The sequence below is a fragment of the Enhydra lutris genome, unplaced genomic scaffold (genome assembly GCF_002288905.1).
Source record: "Enhydra lutris kenyoni isolate GAN:26980312 unplaced genomic scaffold, ASM228890v2 scaffoldscaffold20, whole genome shotgun sequence".
In the NCBI taxonomy this organism is placed as follows: domain Eukaryota; kingdom Metazoa; phylum Chordata; class Mammalia; order Carnivora; family Mustelidae; genus Enhydra; species Enhydra lutris.
The window spans coordinates 13351393-13369915 of NW_019154104.1; the positions used below are offsets into that span (position 1 = coordinate 13351393).

At 38.9% G+C, this 18523-nt stretch overlaps 1 protein-coding gene across 1 annotated transcript in view; it reads left to right on the forward strand.

Annotated features, from left to right (window-relative positions):
* Positions 1 to 761: 761 nt before the first annotated feature.
* LOC111148654 (general transcription factor IIA subunit 1) overlaps positions 762 to 18523 on the forward strand; it is a 42886-nt gene continuing 25124 nt past the window's right edge. Inside the window, exons 1-4 of the mRNA XM_022505413.1 lie at positions 762 to 1152; positions 5206 to 5307; positions 15134 to 15338; positions 17133 to 17197. Of these exons, the coding sequence (XP_022361121.1) occupies positions 1123 to 1152; positions 5206 to 5307; positions 15134 to 15338; positions 17133 to 17197 (402 nt within the window). The 5' untranslated portion in view covers positions 762 to 1122. The remainder of the gene's footprint in view (positions 1153 to 5205; positions 5308 to 15133; positions 15339 to 17132; positions 17198 to 18523) is intronic.

Below are 18523 nucleotides of genomic sequence, written 5' to 3' on the forward strand. Positions count from 1 at the left end.
CTTTTAGCTGTACTGGGGAGACAAGTCAGCCAATTCAGGGGGTTACTATTCCTGAAATGTGTTAACAGTGGGCCCAAATCAGATTTCTTCCCCTTCAGGAAGACGTACACAATTTTGCAGGGGAAAGGCCCAACCTTCAGGAGAGGAACGGAAGCCTCAGAGCTTGGAATCACTAACTCAAGCTCTGAGATGACTCCGCATTTAAAACTCTGCCCTGAGTCCGAGCACTCCCGGGGCCGGAAGCGGGAACACGTGACCGGTCCTCTGCAGCCATTGCTAGCGAGGCAGCTGCCACCACCCCTTCCTTATTTCCTAGCTTCTCCAGCTCAGGGAGATGCAGAAACACCTGACAAGAGTCGGTCCCAGGTAACTCTGGACTCCAGTGTCACCAGAACTCACGTCTTTTCCAGCAGTGCTTTGCAAGTCCCTCACCCTAAAACAGCTGTGGAACACTTCCGCCTGGGTGGCAACCACGTGATCACGCGAGATTTGGGGAGTCGGAAAGCTGACAGAACTACTCCAGTTCCCTGGCTCCGCCCGCCCAGCACCCTCCACGGCGCGTGACGACGCGGCCCACGGCGGCCTCCGCCCCGGCGCGCGCGGCTCTCGCGGTGTCTCGCGCTCAACCCCGCCCACCTCTGCCCCCGCCCTTTCCGCCCCTCCCTCCCCCTCCGCCCTGTCTCTCGGCGGCAGCGGCGGCGGCGGCGGCTCGCGCAGCTCGTTGGCTCACTATATAAAGGGGAGAAGCGAGCGGACCGGACGGCTGGAGCTGCAGCCGGTGGCGGCAGCGGCGGCGCGGGGAGCGGCGACCGGTGGTGGTTTCCCTCCTTGGCGCGGGGTGGGGAGCGGGCAACGCCCCCTGGACCCCAAAAGGGTCGTGGCTTTTTTTTTAAGGGCGATTCTCGAGGTTTTTAGCTCTGGGAGAACTGCCCCCCTCCTCCTCCTCCTCTCACCGCTCCCCTCTACTCTTTCAGGATTCGATTTTGTTTGAAATTTTTACCCCCAATCTTGCGGTGGCTTGGGCCACCCTCCGGGTGTTTTGGTTTTCTTTTTTCTTTTTTGGTTTTGTTTTTATCTTGTTTTCTCGGGCTTGCCCCCCTCTTGTTTGTGTTGTGTGTGGAAATGGCGAACTCGGCAAATACAAACACCGTGGTAAGGACGTGGTTTGGTGGCCGGCGGGGGCTTCGTCCAGGCGGCAGCAACGGCCGGACCGGGCGGGGGCGGGGACGGCGGCGACTCCCGGCCTCTACTCTCCTCAGCCGCCCGCGCGGCCGCCGCCGCCGCTTCCCGCCTCGGGCGGAGCGGGCCGGGGCGGCGGGCGCGGGGGGGCGCCTCGGGCTCGCGGCGGCGGCGGCGGCGGCGGCGCGGCGGCGGGAGGGTGGGGGCGCCGGCGGGGCCTGGGGCCGCCGCGGGGCGGTCCGGGCCGCGGAGGCCGTTGGGCCGGGGCGAGCGCGCGGCCCGGGTCCCAGACCCCGGCCGCCGGGTGGGAGGGGGGGCGGGAAGCCGCCTCTTCCACCCTGAAACGGGCCCGGCCGCGCCGGCTCGAGAAGGGCACCCCGAGCAGCCTCAAAAACAAAAACCGCGTCTGGGGAATTAGGCGAGTCCCCAAGACCCGCCGTGGTCCACTTCAATGCAGTGGAAGGTGAACGGCTACTTTGGGGGTCACTTGGGGTGTTTCTGGCGGTTGTGCTTAGGGAGCCTTCACTGGGGCCATTTTATATTTCTTTAAAAAAAAAAAAAAAAAGGACGAAGGTTGAAAAGCACTTATCTCGGTTCCTTTCCGAATCGGTAAAATGGCGAAGGGGAAGCAAAACCCCCATCGTATCTTCCACTAGCAAAAACACCAAAGCAACAAAAAAAGCTTACAGTGGTCAAAGTGCCCCTGCTTTCGCCTTGAAATTTGCCTACTTCTCCCCATTAGTCCCTTTTTGGTTACTTGCGATCACGTAGGTTTGCAAAAAGCAGTCACATAAATAACCTTGTCAGTCACCAACGCAATGTGATCACTAGTCCACCCCACTCTTATTTTTATTCTGACAATAAAACACGTTTTTGCCCGGCCCCAAACGCCGCGGATAAGCCCGCGGCCGCCCGACTCCGTACCGTTGGCGACTCGGGTCGATCCATCATGGCTGCGGCCGCTTACCCTGCTTTTCAGTCCCTGAGCCTTGTGGTCCTCCTCCCTTTGGCTGCCCTGTTTATATAGAGCCATTGCCGCTCTCTAATATAGACTCTGCCAGGATGGGAAGGTGCTTTTCAGGCCTACGTCACCGCCTCTCCATTTAAACACTAGATCCGGCTTTAAATAGTGAGAGCTGCTGAGAGCGGGGCTGGGAGGTGCGTGCTCCCGAGGCGAGAGGCAGGAGTGTGCAGAGCTCAGTTTATTTCTAGGTCCTTTGCTTGCACTGTAATTTCGCACCCAACAGGGCCGCTTTCAGCGTCCCAAGTTTTTTGTTGTTGTTTTGAAGCAGCAGTTAGGGTTTCCTGTCTTTGTTAGGGGAAAATAAAATTGCTGGCCCTTCTTTTTATTTTTGCTTTTAAACAGAACTGTAGCTCAGATGTCTAATCGTTTTTGTATTGGAAAATGCGTTATTGTCGGGAATTAAAAAAAAAATGCTTCCTACATTAACTGTTAGCTGCAGGGTACTTGACTTTGGTAGTGTTCTGTTCTTCAAGTATTCAGAAAATATGTTAGAAGTAAAGCTTCTAATACGTCTTTTTTCTGTAATGTTGGAGACACAAAGCTTTTTGAAGAAATATTCAAGTGCTTAAAGCCTCAACATAGGACCTTGTGTCCATAGTACACTTATGTACAGACGAATTGTGAGTAATGAGAGTGAGGAGGCTTAGTGCAAACTGGATCTTAAAAAAATTAAAATTGTAAGTTGGCAGTGTTTTTATTTCATTGGATATTAATATTCTAGATGGATGTTCATCTGATTTATTTTCCAGTGTTCTCTCAGGGAACTAACACTTTTGAAAGGAACCTTCTAAATAGTCATTAGGTAGTGTCAGTCATTGTTCTTTAATTTACCAGTTTGGAATGTCTGTGTTTTGAAAACCAGGACAAACCTAAATTACTTTGTATTTTGTAAAAGGCAAAAACTTTGGCTCAAGTAAGGTTTAATATATTATTTTATTTTATTTTATTTTTTTAAAGATTTTATTTATTTATTTAAGAGAGACAGTGAGAGAGAGCATGAGCGAGGAGAAGGTCAGAGGGAGAAGCAGACTCCCCATGGAGCTGGGAACCCGATGTGGGACTCGATCCCGGGACTCCGGGATCATGACCTGAGCTGAAGGCAGTCCAACCAACTGAGCCACCCAGGCGTCCCTAATATTTTAAATAATAACTTGGAAATTACTTATTTCAGGTAGTCCCTACATACCCCCATTCATCAGTATTATGGGGGCTTATCAATTTAGGAAGAATTCTGCTAAATTGTTCTTTGTGTATGTCATGAAGAATACACATTTCCCTTTATAGCTTTTATGAATCCGCTAAATGGTCAAGTTGTAGCTTAACTAAGGTGCATAAGCACAATCCTAAAACAAGATAAATTCATTAAATAGGGAGTACCAGAAGAAAGCAAGTTTTGTACCTGTAAATTTCTGGATCTCCAAGCTGAAGATTTTTAGGAGTGATTGACTTCAGAAAACACCAACTGTCCAGTTTGCTGAAAAAAATAATTTATATCATCAACTTAAGATTCATAGTAACAATTTAAAATTATACAGTCACCTTAATAGTGCTTTAAGGATCATTATTGGCTTAAAAAAGCCACTTTTTAAATGTTATTTTTGTAATTCAGTGGTTAAATCTGCATAGGTAAACTGATATCTATAGTCAGTGACAATTTCCTTATATATAGAATCAGAATGTTAAAATGAGATCCTATAGAGTTCCACATTTGCACATGAATAACTTAATAGTTTACAGAGGTTAATTTGGTAAAATAAAGCAGGTTAGTGTGTGGAATAGCAAAGGTCAGAACCCAGGTATATGAATTGTTTTTCTGGTTGTGATGAAAAGGAACAAATTTTAATGGTTGAGGTAAGTTATACAGAGGAACTCGTTATTTGTAGTTTTGGCAGTGCAAGAACGCATTTTCTTAGATGGTTCTCCTGTGATAACAATATTTCTGAAAGAGATGCTAGTGAAGCATTTCTGTTTGAGGTTTGGTTATGAGAGCAAACCCTTGGTTTTATTGGGGAACCAGTAATTCTTACTTTAAGCAGGTTATAAAACACAAATAATAACAAACATTAAAAGAAAAAGGATGATAACCTTAATTGTGTGTGATAATGGTTAGGATTTATAACAAGATAGCTCTAGTTCTATCATATTGACATGCAAACTTCTTGCCTAACATGTTAAAAATAGGATGTGAGTTGGGCAAATTACTGTCCATTACCTTTTGATTTTTAGAAAATATACTTTTGAAAGTGCTTTCACATTTTTTCTCCTTTTATTCTTCTGGCAACCTTTAGAAACAGTCTTCCCCTCCAACCCTTCCTAAGTAATACCAACAATAGTAGTAATAATAATAATTAAAAAATAAACGTTGAGGCTGTCCATGATTCTGTTTCATAGCATCGTCTGGGCAGTTGTTAAAGGAAAGAAATCCTGGGAAAGAGGTCAGTGTGCCTTGTTCATCTGGGGCTTTGAGACCTGTTATTGTGGGTATATGAACAATTTAATGGTATAGCTTACAGGCACAGACTGGTTAACAGAAAATAGAAATTATGTGATTTTTAAATTAGGTTGCAGATATTATCAGGCAAATGACTGCAGGATGTAAGGTTCTCTAGTTTAAGTCTTAGTGAGGAGGTTGTGAGATCTAACAGGAGTCAAACAAAGGGAAGAATAATAGGAACCAGACATAAGCAACCCATATTTATTGGCTATTTATTGGGTCATATTAGGTGTTTTGATCATAATAACATAGGAAATTATAACTGGAAATTGTGTGGACCTTGTATGCATAAGGACTTCTGTATTTGAATTGTATTAGTCTTTGAGACTTCTTTTAAAATATGCAGTCGTAAAATAATCCATTTTAATTGAAGCAAATGGTGTTTGTTAGGATGGCCATATCTTAAGTTATAGCTTCTAAAATAAATTGTGTTTAGTTGGAAAAATGACTCTTTGTTTGGAATATGTGAAAAATTATCTTTTTCAAATTTTTTATTTTTCCTTTGAAGCCTAAATTGTACAGATCTGTGATTGAAGATGTTATTAATGATGTAAGAGACATCTTTTTGGATGATGGAGTTGATGAACAAGTTCTGATGGAACTAAAAACCGTGAGTTTGCCTCTTTTTGTTATTTTTAATAGTCATGCCTTTTTTTTTTTTTTTTTTTCCCTTAAAATCCTCTCTTCAGCTAGAGACTGATCCATAATTTTTCCATGGGGTGAACATTCAACTTTGCTGCAGGAGGCAGTATGTAGATGGGTGAAGGATGCTAGTTTTAGATCGCTCTACCATCCATCCTTCCTCTGCTCCTAGGCACACTGTTTGTATTTCAGTTTCATTATGTGTGATACAGGAATTGGTCAGACTTGCCTTATAGGTTTATTTTGAGGATTAAATACAATAACCATATAAAGTGCTTATTAAGCACAGTGCCTGGCAGTAGCATTCACTATTATTAATGGACCATTAACATTGTGTATTTATGGTCTAATTATTTAACATACGTATAGTTTTTTGTTTGTTTGGTTTTTTTGTTTGTTTGTTTTACCTTTTTAATGATCTTAATGTACCTATATTTTAAAAAGTATTTATGGGGGTGCCTGGGTTGCTCACTGTTAAGCCTCTGCCTTCAGCTCAGGTCGTGATCTCAGGGTCCTGGGATCGAGCCCTGCATCAGGCTCTCTGCTCGGTAGGGAGCCTGCTTCCCCCTCTTTCTCTGCTTGTCTCTGCCTATTTGTGATCTCTCTGTCAAGTAAATAAATAAAATCTTAAAAAGTATTTATGTTGTGGAGCTTAAATAAGTGCTCTGATAAAATAGTTTTGTGTTCTTAAGTTTTTTTTTTTTTTAATGTAGGCCAAATATTAGGTTTATGATATATTTTACGCTGGGAGTTGGTTTTCTAAATTTTTTTTTTTAATTTTTTTTTCTTTTAAGATTTTATTTATTTGACAGAGAGAGAGAGATCACAAGTAGGTGGAGAGGCAGGCAGAGAGAGAGAGAGAGGAGGAAGCAGGCTCCCCACTGAGCAGAGAGCCCGATATGGGGCTCGATCCCAGGACCCCGGGATCACGACCTGAGCTGAAGGCAGAGGCTTTAACCCACTGAGCCACCCAGGCACCCCGGGAGTTGGTTTTCTATCTCTTGGATTTCTTTGGACTTACGCAATGATAATTAGATATTTTTATTTAACATTTGTGTTTCCTTGGTGTTGTAATAACTCATGAAACCATTGGATATTTTGCTTTATTGCTCAGAACAGTAGTTTTCAAAATAAGGTCTGTGAAGTCCTAAGGTTTCCCCACAGATTCTTTCAGGAGGTCAGTGAGGTTGGCCAAATGACCATCTGAATAATCAGAGTTTGTCATGTTTTCAATAAAAGTTGTGTTCTATGAAAAGTGGCCAATTAAACTTGCTACTCAACTGCACAAGTACTTTTCTTTGAGGTAACTCTTCATATGCACAGTGCTTTATGTATGCTTCCCATTTTGATGCAGTGAATATTAAAAAAGATGTGTACTGGGGTGCCCCAAGTGGCTCAGTGGATTAAGCCTCTGCCTTTGGCTCAGGTCATGGTCTCAGGGTCCTAGGATCAAGCCTCGCATCGCATCGGGCTCTCTGCTCAGCGGGAAGCCTGCTTTTCCCTCTCTCTCTGCCTGCCTCTCTGCCTGCCTCTCTGCCTACTTGTGATTTCTCTCTGTCAAATAAATAAAATCTCAAAAAAAAAAAAAAAGATGTGTACTGAAGAATCAAGATGAGATCAGTGTTAATGTTAAGAAATCAGAATATTTGATACCTTTAATGAAATGTGTTAATATTTGAAATATCTCATAATTCACTGAACTTATATTTTCCAAATGACCAATGCATGATGTTGCAAAATCCCTAGTTCAAAGTGAAAGATAAATTAATGGATTTTAATCTAAGAGTACGAAAAGTTCATTGGTGTGTGGTTTCAGATTTTATATTGTAGCTAACTTTTAAGAAACCATAACTTTGAATACTTTTTCTTTTCCCAACTGTGTGGGAAGACAGATTTTCTTCTTATATTCAACCAAAACAATAAGATGGTTGTAGAAGCAGCTAGGAGAACCCAGCTATTTTTCCTTTAAACTATTTGTCAGTAAATTTGATTTGGTTATTTTTGTTAAAAATGTGTTATTTATGTTAACATGCAATGGATACATTGCTGTTTTTAAATGAATTTGTAAACAAAGTACCCAACTTAGTTACAATTTCTTAAAAGCTCTTTGAGGTCTTTAGTAATTTTTGATAGCAGTGAAGGATCTTGAGACTAAAAAGTTTTAGAACTGCTGGCTTAAAAATTGGGTATTGATATCCTTGAGGACTATGTACAAATCTGTAATCACAGTCAATGTTAAGAACTTTATTATTTATCTATTCAGCGGCAGTGTGGAGGCTGCAGCTTAGGAACTTACCTTAAATAAAGTAAATCTCAGCTTTATTATGGTCATGAAATCTTAGAGTGTTTAGGCATTTGGGGGTAGCTTCTGTGGAGTTTTTAACAAGAATCTGCCTGTGCAAGGAAGGAAACACATAGATTTAAGTGAGGTGAGGAAATCTTTATTTACCTTGAGACAAATGTGATGGTTCATGAAATGTGATGGTGTGATTGAAAGTGAAGAGTAGGCATCCTAAAATACAAGCAAAAGAATGCCAACTCTTGAGGCATAAGATGGAAGAATCGCAATATAAACTGCTTAAGTAGCATAAAGTGTCTCAGGATATGAATAAGAGAGTAAGATTCCTTTGTGTTATGTGGAGCTACTTTGCAGTTTATCTTACGCTCATATAATGGTTTTCCTTGAGGTACTTTGACCTTATGTAGAAGATACAATATTTTTTTTTTTAAGATTTTTTTTAAATTTATTTGACAGAGATCACAAGTAGGCAGAGCTAGGCAGAGAGAGAGGAGGAAACAGGCTCCCCGCTGAGCAGAGAACCTGATGTGGGGCTCCATCCCAGGACCCTGAGATCATGACCTGAGCCAAAGGCAGAGGCTTAACCCACTGAGCCGCCCAGGCACCCCAAGATACAACATTTTTAAAGATTTTTATTTATTTATTTGACAGAGATCACAAGTAGACAGAAAGGCAGAGAAAGAGGGGGAAGCAGGCTCCCTGCTGAGCGGAGAGCCCGATGCGGGGCTTGATCCCAGGACCCTGAGACCATGACCTGAGCTGAAGGCAGAGGCTTTAACCCACTGAGCCACCCAGGTGCCCCGATAAAACATTTTTAAATGTAGAAAATCAGCCCCAAAGTCTTTAATCCACTCTAAATCAAACTGGTAGTCAATCTAGGTTGTTGGTTATCTACTCTTGCTTTTCACAAAGTGTGGGGAGTTGATTTTTCCTACTGGTCCCACTAGCATCAAAGCATTCTCCAAAGAGAATGAGCTGTCTTTGAGATTAAATAGATCTCACTCTATTTTTATTACATATTAGTGTAATAAATATATAATGTATATATGAATATTATGTATGTTTTATACATTGTTTGATGGCTAGGTTTTTTTTGTGTGTGTGTGTGTCAAATTTCACCATTGTCTTTATTTTAAGAAATTGCCAGAGCTATCCCAACGTTCAGCAACCACCACCCTGATCATCTAGCAGTAATGGCTAGTTTTTAATGACAAAAATTGTGAATTATTCGACTTTGAATCCCTAGCCTCACATATGTGGTTGGTATTCAGTAAATATTTAATTAAGTTAGTTAATAACAAACATGGTTCCAGAACCTAACAGAACAAAGTATTTTAGTATTTTTGCTGTTTTTCAGATGGGGCATACTCTTCTATTGTGGGTTGTAACTGTGTTTGAAAATACACTGTTACATTAAATGGAATTTATGTTATTTTAATTCTCTTTACTAAATTTCTTCAAGATCTCATAATTTCCAGAATATGCCCTATCTGTGGTGATAAATGGTCTGTATCTGTACTCTCCAGTATGGTAGCCACTAGCAACATGTGGTTATTAAGCACTTGAAATGTAATTAATGGAACTGAAAAACTAAATTTTTTTTTTTTTTTTTAAAGATTTTATTCATTTCATTTGACAGACAGAGATCACAAGTAGGCAGAGGCAGGCAGAGAGAGGAGGAAGCAGGCTCCCCGCCGAGCAGAGAGCCCGATGCGGGGCTCGATCCCAGGACCCTGGGATCAAGACCTGAGCCGAAAGCAGAGGCTTTAACCCACTGAGCCACCCAGGCGCCCCTGAAAAACTAAATTTTTAATTATAATTGCAATTTAAATCACCATGTATTAAAAAGTAAAAATAAATCACCATATGTGGCTGCTAGATATTGTATTATATTCTACAGGTTTAGACATTTTGCTAATAAAAACTAACATTGCTTTTGTTTTTTATGATTCACAAAGGACTTTGTCATTAGTTCTAACCCCTTCCTCCCCATTTTTTGGCTGTGTCACAGACTCTTAATCAAAAACTTCACCACTGCTGAAGGATACAGTGGTGAATTAGATGACAAATTAAGATGAGTAAGGACTGTGCGTGTAATTTCAAGTGTAACTAGATAATACTGGAAGAGAGGTGATTAAAAAAAGTCAATCCAGTTCTCAGAGGTTATCTCTTGAAACACTTTGGACCTACTTTAATGTATAAACTATAGGAGATAGAAAAAACACCTAAAACATAGTCTTGATGGTCTTTAATTTGTATTTGAATGTAAATTGTGTTTTGGATTAGTGAGTGATTATGGGTGGGAATGACAGTCTACAAATCCTGTTTAAAGTGAATGATAAAGTCATCCTCATTTCTACACTGTCAGACCTACCCATATCTAAATAGCAAGTACATATAAAACATGGCCTCGCGGGCGCCTGGGTGGCTTAGTGGGTTAAGCCGCTGCCTTCGGCTCAGGTCATGATCTCAGGGTCCTGGGATCGAGTCCCGCATCGGGCTCTCTGCTCAGCAGGGAGCCTGCTTCCCTCTCTCTCTCTCTCTCTGCCTGCCTCTCTGTCTACTTGTGATCTCTCTCTGTCAAATAAATAAATAAAATCTTTAAAAAAAAATGGCCTCTCTCCTTAATGAAATAAAGTGAGAAAGATTTTCCTCAGTTGGAGACAAATCTGAAACCAGTTTATTGGTCTCTAGATCAGGTTTCTCAACCTTGGCATTACTGTCATTTGTTAATTCTTTGTTTCAGAGAGCTGTTCTGTTCATTGTAGAATGTTAACAGCATACCTGGGCTCTGCCCACTAAATGCCAGTAGTACTGCTCATTCCTGACAACTAAAAATGTCTCTCTGCATTGCCAAATGTCCCTGGGGGGCAAAACCACCTCTGATTGAGAACCACTCTTCTAAATATACTCTAGTTATATATAAATACTTGGGCCATAACTTGAACAATAATTTATTATTCTCTACTTCATTTATCCTTGGGGGGAACTCTGTACCCCAACCCCATTTCAAGGGAGCCCAGAAATGCAGTTTTCTTGTATTTATTCAGGAACTAGATGTTTTGTGGAAGTAGAAGCCTTCAAATTTCTAGCCTGGCAAACTGCCAGGAAACCATAGATTTAATCACAAATTTATAGGTCAAAAAATAGATTCAGAAGGAATATGCTTTGATAAGATTATTTAGCAAATAGTACAGACTTTAACGAAGGCCTTTTGTCTTCAGATGACACATATAATACTTACCAGGAAAAAGGAAGGTACCAGAGTTGTGACTGGACCTGCCGTGATAGCAGCAATATAGTGTAGAGATTAAAACTTGGACCAGAGCGAGGATTAGGATGTGGCCAGCAAGGGGTCTAGGGTGTAGAATTGAAAGGACACTTAGTCTTCACTCTCAGGGTCCAGGTTCTGTGACTGGGAACACTGGAGTCAGACTGCCTGGATTAGATACCACTTTGCCTGCTGTTGGTTGGTGGTCTTGGATAAATGATCTAACTTACTGTTTTTCTGTTTTCTTGTTTTTTTTTTTTTGTTGTTGTTTTTCTGTAAAAAGGAGATAGTAACAATGTCTGTGTTACAGGATTTTGTAAAAATGAGTCTCTATGTGTAAAGTTACTTGCAAAGTGCAGAGTAAGAATACAGATTAATACTATATTAATCTAGCTAATATGCTCTATAGATATGTACATTATAGCCATTTGGGGAATAGAAAATGAATTTTCTCCATGTCTAATTTCAGAGACCTGGCAGAAGATTGATGAAATAAGATTGTAAGAAATAATAGCTACTGTGTTGGAGAGAAAATAATGTTATAAAAATAAAGAAAAAGAGTTCTTCTGTTTCCTAAGCAAAATAAATAAATATGTAACAATTCAGTATTCTTTATTGTTGTCAGTAGTATTAATATGATTACTGTTGCTGAAAACAATATTGCATTATTTATTTTAAATAGGTGATATTTGAATAGTAGAGTATTTTGATAAATACAATTAAAATCATAAAAAATTGGATAAAAACAAAACATTTAGTCAGTTTGAACTTTATATTATTTGATATTAAAGTTTAATGCTAAACATTTGTACAGTATTGTATTTGTATTTTTCATGTTACCTGGGACAGTATTTGGTACTTGGTAAATGTGAATTCTCAGTGGTCTACTCCAACACCCTTTTTCCTCTGCTCCCTACCCGCCTGCAGCAGTTGGAAATGTGTGGGGCCATGTTTGCTTGTCTTAGTGATTAGTGGGCACCTTTGGCATTTAGTTGGCTAGAGCCCGGAATGGGTTTTTTTTGGGGGGGGTATACTTCCTGTGGCACTACCTGTACAATAAAAATTGTCTTGGCCAAGATGTCAGTAGCATCCTTACAGAGAAACATTAGCTAGAAAGAACAATTTGTTTGCCCTTCTCTTCTTTGAAATTAATACTAAATGTCTGATAAGCTCTTAGTCATTCTGTTGCCTCCTGAATAACACAGTCTCTGCCTTGAAGGAGTTGATACTTCAGTAGAGAAGGTAGACTTGGTGTGAAAAGTATGATAGAAATATTTCTAGAGGGGCGCCCTGGGTGGCTCAGTGGGTTAAAGCCTCTGCCTTCGGCTCTGGTCGTGATCCCAGAGTCCTGGGATCGAGCCCTGCGTCGGGCTCTTTGCTCAGTGGGAAGCCTGCTTCCTCCTCTCTCTCTGCCTGCCTCTCTGCCTACTTGTGATGTCTCTCTGTCAAATAAATAAATAAAATCTTAAAAAAAATATTTCTAGGATTTGGAGGCAGTGAGTGATTTCTTTTGAGGCTGTGTGACTTTGACGTAAACATTGTTTAGGGAATCATGAGGGAAGACTGGTAATCAGAGGGAATAGTTTACTAAGATTTAAACATGAGATAGGTATGCTATATTCAGGGAACTTCAAGTACGTTGACACTGCTAGGAAAGTAGAATGCAAGTCATAGTAGCAGTTAGAGAGGTAACGTAATTCTGTATTAAGGAGCTTAATCTTTAAAGTGAGAAAGATTCTCTGGGGTGCTAGTTAAAAATGCAGATTTTTGGACTGCTGTTCCAGAGAGTCTGACCTGATAGAGGCACAGTTTGACATTTTCTTTTAAATTCAGTTACTTATACCAAAAAAGAAAAAAATTAAATTGACTTTTAACAACCCACTAATGGGTTGCAATATGCAGTTTGAAAAGCATTGGTTTAGACTTTAATAGCATGCATTGAAGTGACCTGGACAGGTTATTAAAACAGTTTTGGCTCCATCCCCAGAGTTGCTGAGTCAGTAGGTCTGGCGTGGGGCCTGAGAATTAGTGTGCCTAACAAGTTCTCAGGTGATGCTGATGACCGTATTTTGAGGACCACTGATTTATAGAGGATAGATCGGAAGAGCAAGTTTTCACTAGATTGTGGGCTCTGTGAGGGGAAGGATTTTGTCAGGTTTGTTCACTGTTTCAGTGCCTCTAATAGTGCCTAGTATATAGGAGAGCTCAGTAATTATTTATAGAATTTATGACTTGATATGGGGAGCTCAGTGGGCTAAGTCATTACACTTTATGGTAGTACTGGTGGGAGGAAAGGACTTGAACCAGGGCCATACCAGTAAGGACAGATTGGAACAATGCTTTGGAAGGGATAGTGACGGTAATGAGGGGTGTTGAGGTGGATTCTGACTCAGGCCGTTGGCTTGGGAGGCTAGGTGAGTAGTGGTACTTAGTATTTAGCTCATAATATATAATCATTAATATATATTTTTTAAAGATTGTATTTATTTTTGGTAGACAGAGATCTCAAGTTCAAGTTGGGGGAGAGGCAGGCAGAGAGAGAGGAGGAAGCAGGCTCCCCGCTGAGCAGAGAGCCCAACTAGGGGCCTAATCCCAGGACTCTGGGATCATGACCTGAGCTGAAGGCAGAGGCTTTAACCCACTGAGCCACCCAGGTGCCCCTAATCATTAATATTTGCCATTACTGTGGAAGATTCCTTGAAGTGATGTGAATGGATCACATCGTAGTGGATAGACCAATTAGAGGTGATTGAACTGAAGTTTTAAATTTAAAAAGTCATGGTTTAAACAACAGTTTCTTAAGGCATATTAATCAATGGTACCTTGATTTTTGGCTTATCAGAGTCTAGGTTTTTGTTTTGTTTTAGAACAGACAAAAGAAATATAGAAGTTTTGTGTGAGTGCAAACTTTGAGAGCCTTTTTATATAATATATTAGTTGAAATGTATTTTATCCAGTGTATAAGTGTCCAGTTTGTCTTGTGTGTTGTGCTAAATGCCTACTCTACAGAGATGAACCAGATACAACTTGAGCTCTCCGAAAGTAATTCTTTGTTACGCTAGGTAGAATTTTAGCTGTTTTTAATTTGAGATTTTTCAGAGACTTAGATTTCTTAGCTGGAAGTGATTTTAGAAGTAAATCAACTTGTCCTCTTTTTAGATGAGGAAAATGCCCAAGAAAGTTAGGTAATTTGTCCACAAAACCGAATAGTGGCCAAACCAGGACCATGTTTCTGATTTCTAGTGTAATGCTCTATTACACAATTAATAGCACCACCACTGTAATAATGAAAACTAGCATTTATTGGTCACTGAGTTTATGCTAGATTCTGATAAACGTTTTACATAAATATGTTACTGAGTCCTCACAACAACCAGTGGAGGGAGATACTGTTAGTATCTCTGTAGTCTTCAGGCAGGTCTAAACATGAGCTTGCTAAGGGGAATTGTTGCTTTGGGAGATTGACCTTTAGTTTACTTTTTTATTTAGCAAACCATTAGAGATATGCTGGAATTGTTATTAGCATGTAGCTACAAATACAGAATTTCTAGAACAGTTCGAAGTGTTGGAAGATGTAAAAATCATTGTGAGTATGGTAAAAAGACCTTTTTGAAGGATCTCCTAGAAGTCTCAGGTGTGTTAGGCAGTATTTCAAGAGCATATCCTAGGGGAGAAGACAAAGTGTGTGTATGGGCTAGGTGCGTGTGTACAAAATGACTGAATTATTTTTTTAAAATATTATATTTATTTATTTTTTTGAGAATATATGTGTCCTCAAGAGTAGGGGCTGGGAGGAGGGACAAACAGACTGTGCAGAGCTTAACGCCTAAATCAAGAGTCAAATGCTTAACTGACTGAGCCACCGAGGTGCGCCCCAAAATAACTAAATTAATTTCATTTTGTATATTTAAAAAATGGTTTATTTCTTTCTAGGGCAGTTTCTTAGAAGGGTTGAGGTTCTCCAGATTGAACACTAAGTCTGTTAGAGAGGATCTGTGTTAGAGAAAAGTATGAAATAGTCATAAATATTTTATTTTCTTTCTTATTTTTGACCGTATCTGATTTTTTCCCCATTTAAATAGCTGTCCTAGGGTGAGAGGAAAAAATAAAGATTGAAAATGGAAGAATTTTATAAACAGACTAGTAAAATATATTTTGTCCATGTGGCTGGAGTTACATTTACTAGCATTCACTTAGAATGTTCTTTACTTTTCTTTGCCTTAGTTGTGGGAGAATAAACTAATGCAGTCTAGGGCAGTAGATGGATTTCATTCAGAAGAGCAGCAGCTTTTACTGCAAGTTCAGCAGCAACATCAACCCCAGCAGCAGCAACATCACCACCACCACCACCATCAGCAAACTCAGCCACAGCAGACAGTACCTCAGCAAGCGCAGACCCAACAGGTCCTTATTCCTGCATCACAGCAAGGTGAGACTGGATATATTTTTCTGCTTACAACTTGGAAATGAAATTTGTCATTTTCAAAGAAGAGAAATGTGGATTTTTTTCTGTTGATTGAGGTGTTTTCTGTGTATGTGTATTTTCATACAAATTTTTTTATAAAACATGGATTCTGTATTGTAGTAATAATAAACAAGTAGTTAACCAATTGAGAGCCTAAGATGATGTAAGCATATTAATACTTTCTTTTGAGAAGGCTACATAATGGTGGATTTCCTAAAATACATCAGACCTACGAAGATTTATTTACTGAGGATTTCGTTATTTTATATGGTAAAATCATTATCTACTTTCTTTATGAAATTGATTTATTACTTCAGAGACATTTGAATTGGTTTTTATAAATATATCTTAAACACTGGGGGAGTTTGTAAGTGTGGCAGTCTGAGATTTCAATTCCCTAGAACTTTAAATGTAAAATGACGAAATTAGATTTCTTTTAAGTGAAGAGTGTATATACATATCTTAATTTATATTACTTGGTTTGAAGGTAAGAAAAATCAGGTATTTATAGAGTGTGTCCATAGTGCTTTGTAATGTGTAAGTGAATTTATAGATTTGTTTCATTGAAGCCTTATAAAAGGCTTTGTGAAGTAGCTCTTCCAAAATTTCAATGCTAAGGAAAATTTGGGCCCTGAGAAGGTTAGGAAGTTTGGCCTATAACATGTAGTAAGTATTTTCGGTCATGACACATAATGTATTCAGTTACAAAACTTAACCCTGAGATCATGACCTGAGCTGAAACTCAAACGTATTTTAGTTTTGTAAATCTTGTTACTGGAGAGGAGAATGAAGGTAAGTGAAAAGTTTTGTTTTAAGATACTGGTTTAGTTACCCATTTGCCTCATTTGAGAGTATCTGAGAATATGTAAGACTTAAAATGGATAGTGATATATAGTAAGTAATGTATGGTAGAAATGTCTGTTTGGATTGTTTTACTGTTTATACCAAATAAGACTTTTAATATTTGGTTTTATTCTATTCCTGGATCAAATAATCTTATCCTTTTGATCTGTTTTGATGACTGTTCCTCCTATTGCCTTTAGGGCTGGCACTAGGATTTTAGGTCATCATAAATTAAAATTTGATTTTCTTCACTCAGAGAATATTAGGATAATGGGATTATCTGTTTATTCTCTGAAATTTGCGGAATCAAACACTTAGTTCCTTTTGTTCTTATGTAACATTGCCATTCTTTTCTTTCTTTCTTTCTTTCCTTTTTTTTTAAACATTGCCATTATTTCTGATTTATATTTTTAAAAAAGTTGGTGGATGTAACTTAAAATTCTGGCCACTACCAGATGGGAGAAGAGGGCTATATAGATTAAAAACAACTAGTTAATAGTTTGAGTTCATTCTTAATGGACTACTAACTCATTCTAACAGTAGTATCCTTATATCAATAAAACAGTATTGAGTTAGTAAGACAATTAAGTTGTGTTTGAAAATTTCCAGTTTAAGAATGCACAGAGCTGGATACATAATAGGTATTAGGTATCTCACTACTTCACGTTCCCCAATTCCCTTATATTCTTAGGTGTTGTTACTCAAATCTTTTTAATTGATGTTTTCAGTATAAGATGGGTATATCACAGCTGTTATTTGCTGTAGAAATTTATAACATTCTGAGGTATCAAATGGGTGAATGCATTTGAATGTGGGAAACAGGAAATAAGTTTTCAGCATTGTATAGTATTCTTTGGATTATGAAACAGCCTCATGTCATGGTTCCTTGTTTGTACTTGTACTTTTTTTTAATAGCTGCTGCACCACAAGTTATAGTTCCTGATTCTAAGCTGATACAACATATGAATGCATCAAACATGGTAAGACTCAGAACATAAGACTTTGTTTGGCTGTACTTATTCTAACTCATAATTGTGATTATGCCCAGGTATGTTGTGTATTAACAACTTGAAGTTTATTCAAGACTTGAACAAAATAGCTGTTTTATTTGGTTTCCTAATTACTGGATTTAGCAGTAGATCTCAAGGTTAGTTTTGTATTTAGACATAGAGGTTCATAAAATTACGCAGTTTTCTGTTGAAAATACCAAAAGAATGATGCTTTGTGAGAGCTATTTCATTCCAAGCTATTTTTGGAAAATGGGTTTAGGGGACCTACCAAACATAATGTGCCAATTATAGTTCTGTTTCAGAAGACCCATTAATTACTAGAATTAAAACTTTAAAAATAAAAATGAACTGTTTGGATAGTTCAGGATAACTGTTTTTAAGACGAAACCTTTGAAAATTTTTGCTCTGATTTAACCATAGTATAGCTTAATAAGATTTATTACAATGTGTATATTACTACTTTAAAATACATTTTAACCAGTTGAGTTTATTATGCATTAGTCTTTTGGTATTTCTAAGGGATATTCACTGAACATAACTAAATTTTCAAATTTCATTTAGGGCATGTGATATTTCCCATTGAATATAGTACCATATAAATAAAATGAGAAAAACTACTTCAGATTCTTAGAGAGTCTTTACCTATATGCTTAAAGTTTTCTTTTTAATAAGACATTAAAATGAAGTCTTATTAGAATAGTTATTCCAGTGCAATCTAAGAAGGAAAGAGAGAGCGTGCACACATGCAAAGCAGGTGGCAGGGCAGAGGGAGAGGGAGCAGGCTCCCTGCGGAGTGCAGAGGCAGACACGGAATTTGATCCCAGGACCCTAAGATCATGACCTGAGCTGAAATCGAGAATTGGCCGCTTAACCCAGTGAGCCACCCAGGCGCCCTGACTTTTGTCCTTTTTAAAACAGAAAATTTTTTAGAATTATTTGGAGTAGGCCCCTCTGATTTCTAAGAATTTTAAGTGTTTGGAAGAAAATTTTGAATTAAAATAGCATTTAAAGAGACTAAGTCAAAATTAGTGGCATGTCTCTTAGTTGTTTGTTATGTCTTGATTCTAAAGAGCATGTATTTAAATAGATCATACATCAGAAACATCTGTCAATAAAAGGTGTTAGCATTTATGTGTATTTTAGTATTTTAGTTGATGTTTCAGTATTTATCCGTGTATTTTATATATTTTATATGTTCTGAAATATAATCACTGTAGGCTCTTTACAAATAAAAGTTTTTTTTTTTTTTTTGGTTTTGTTTGTTTGAATTATTCCTGATTCAAAGATAACCATTTG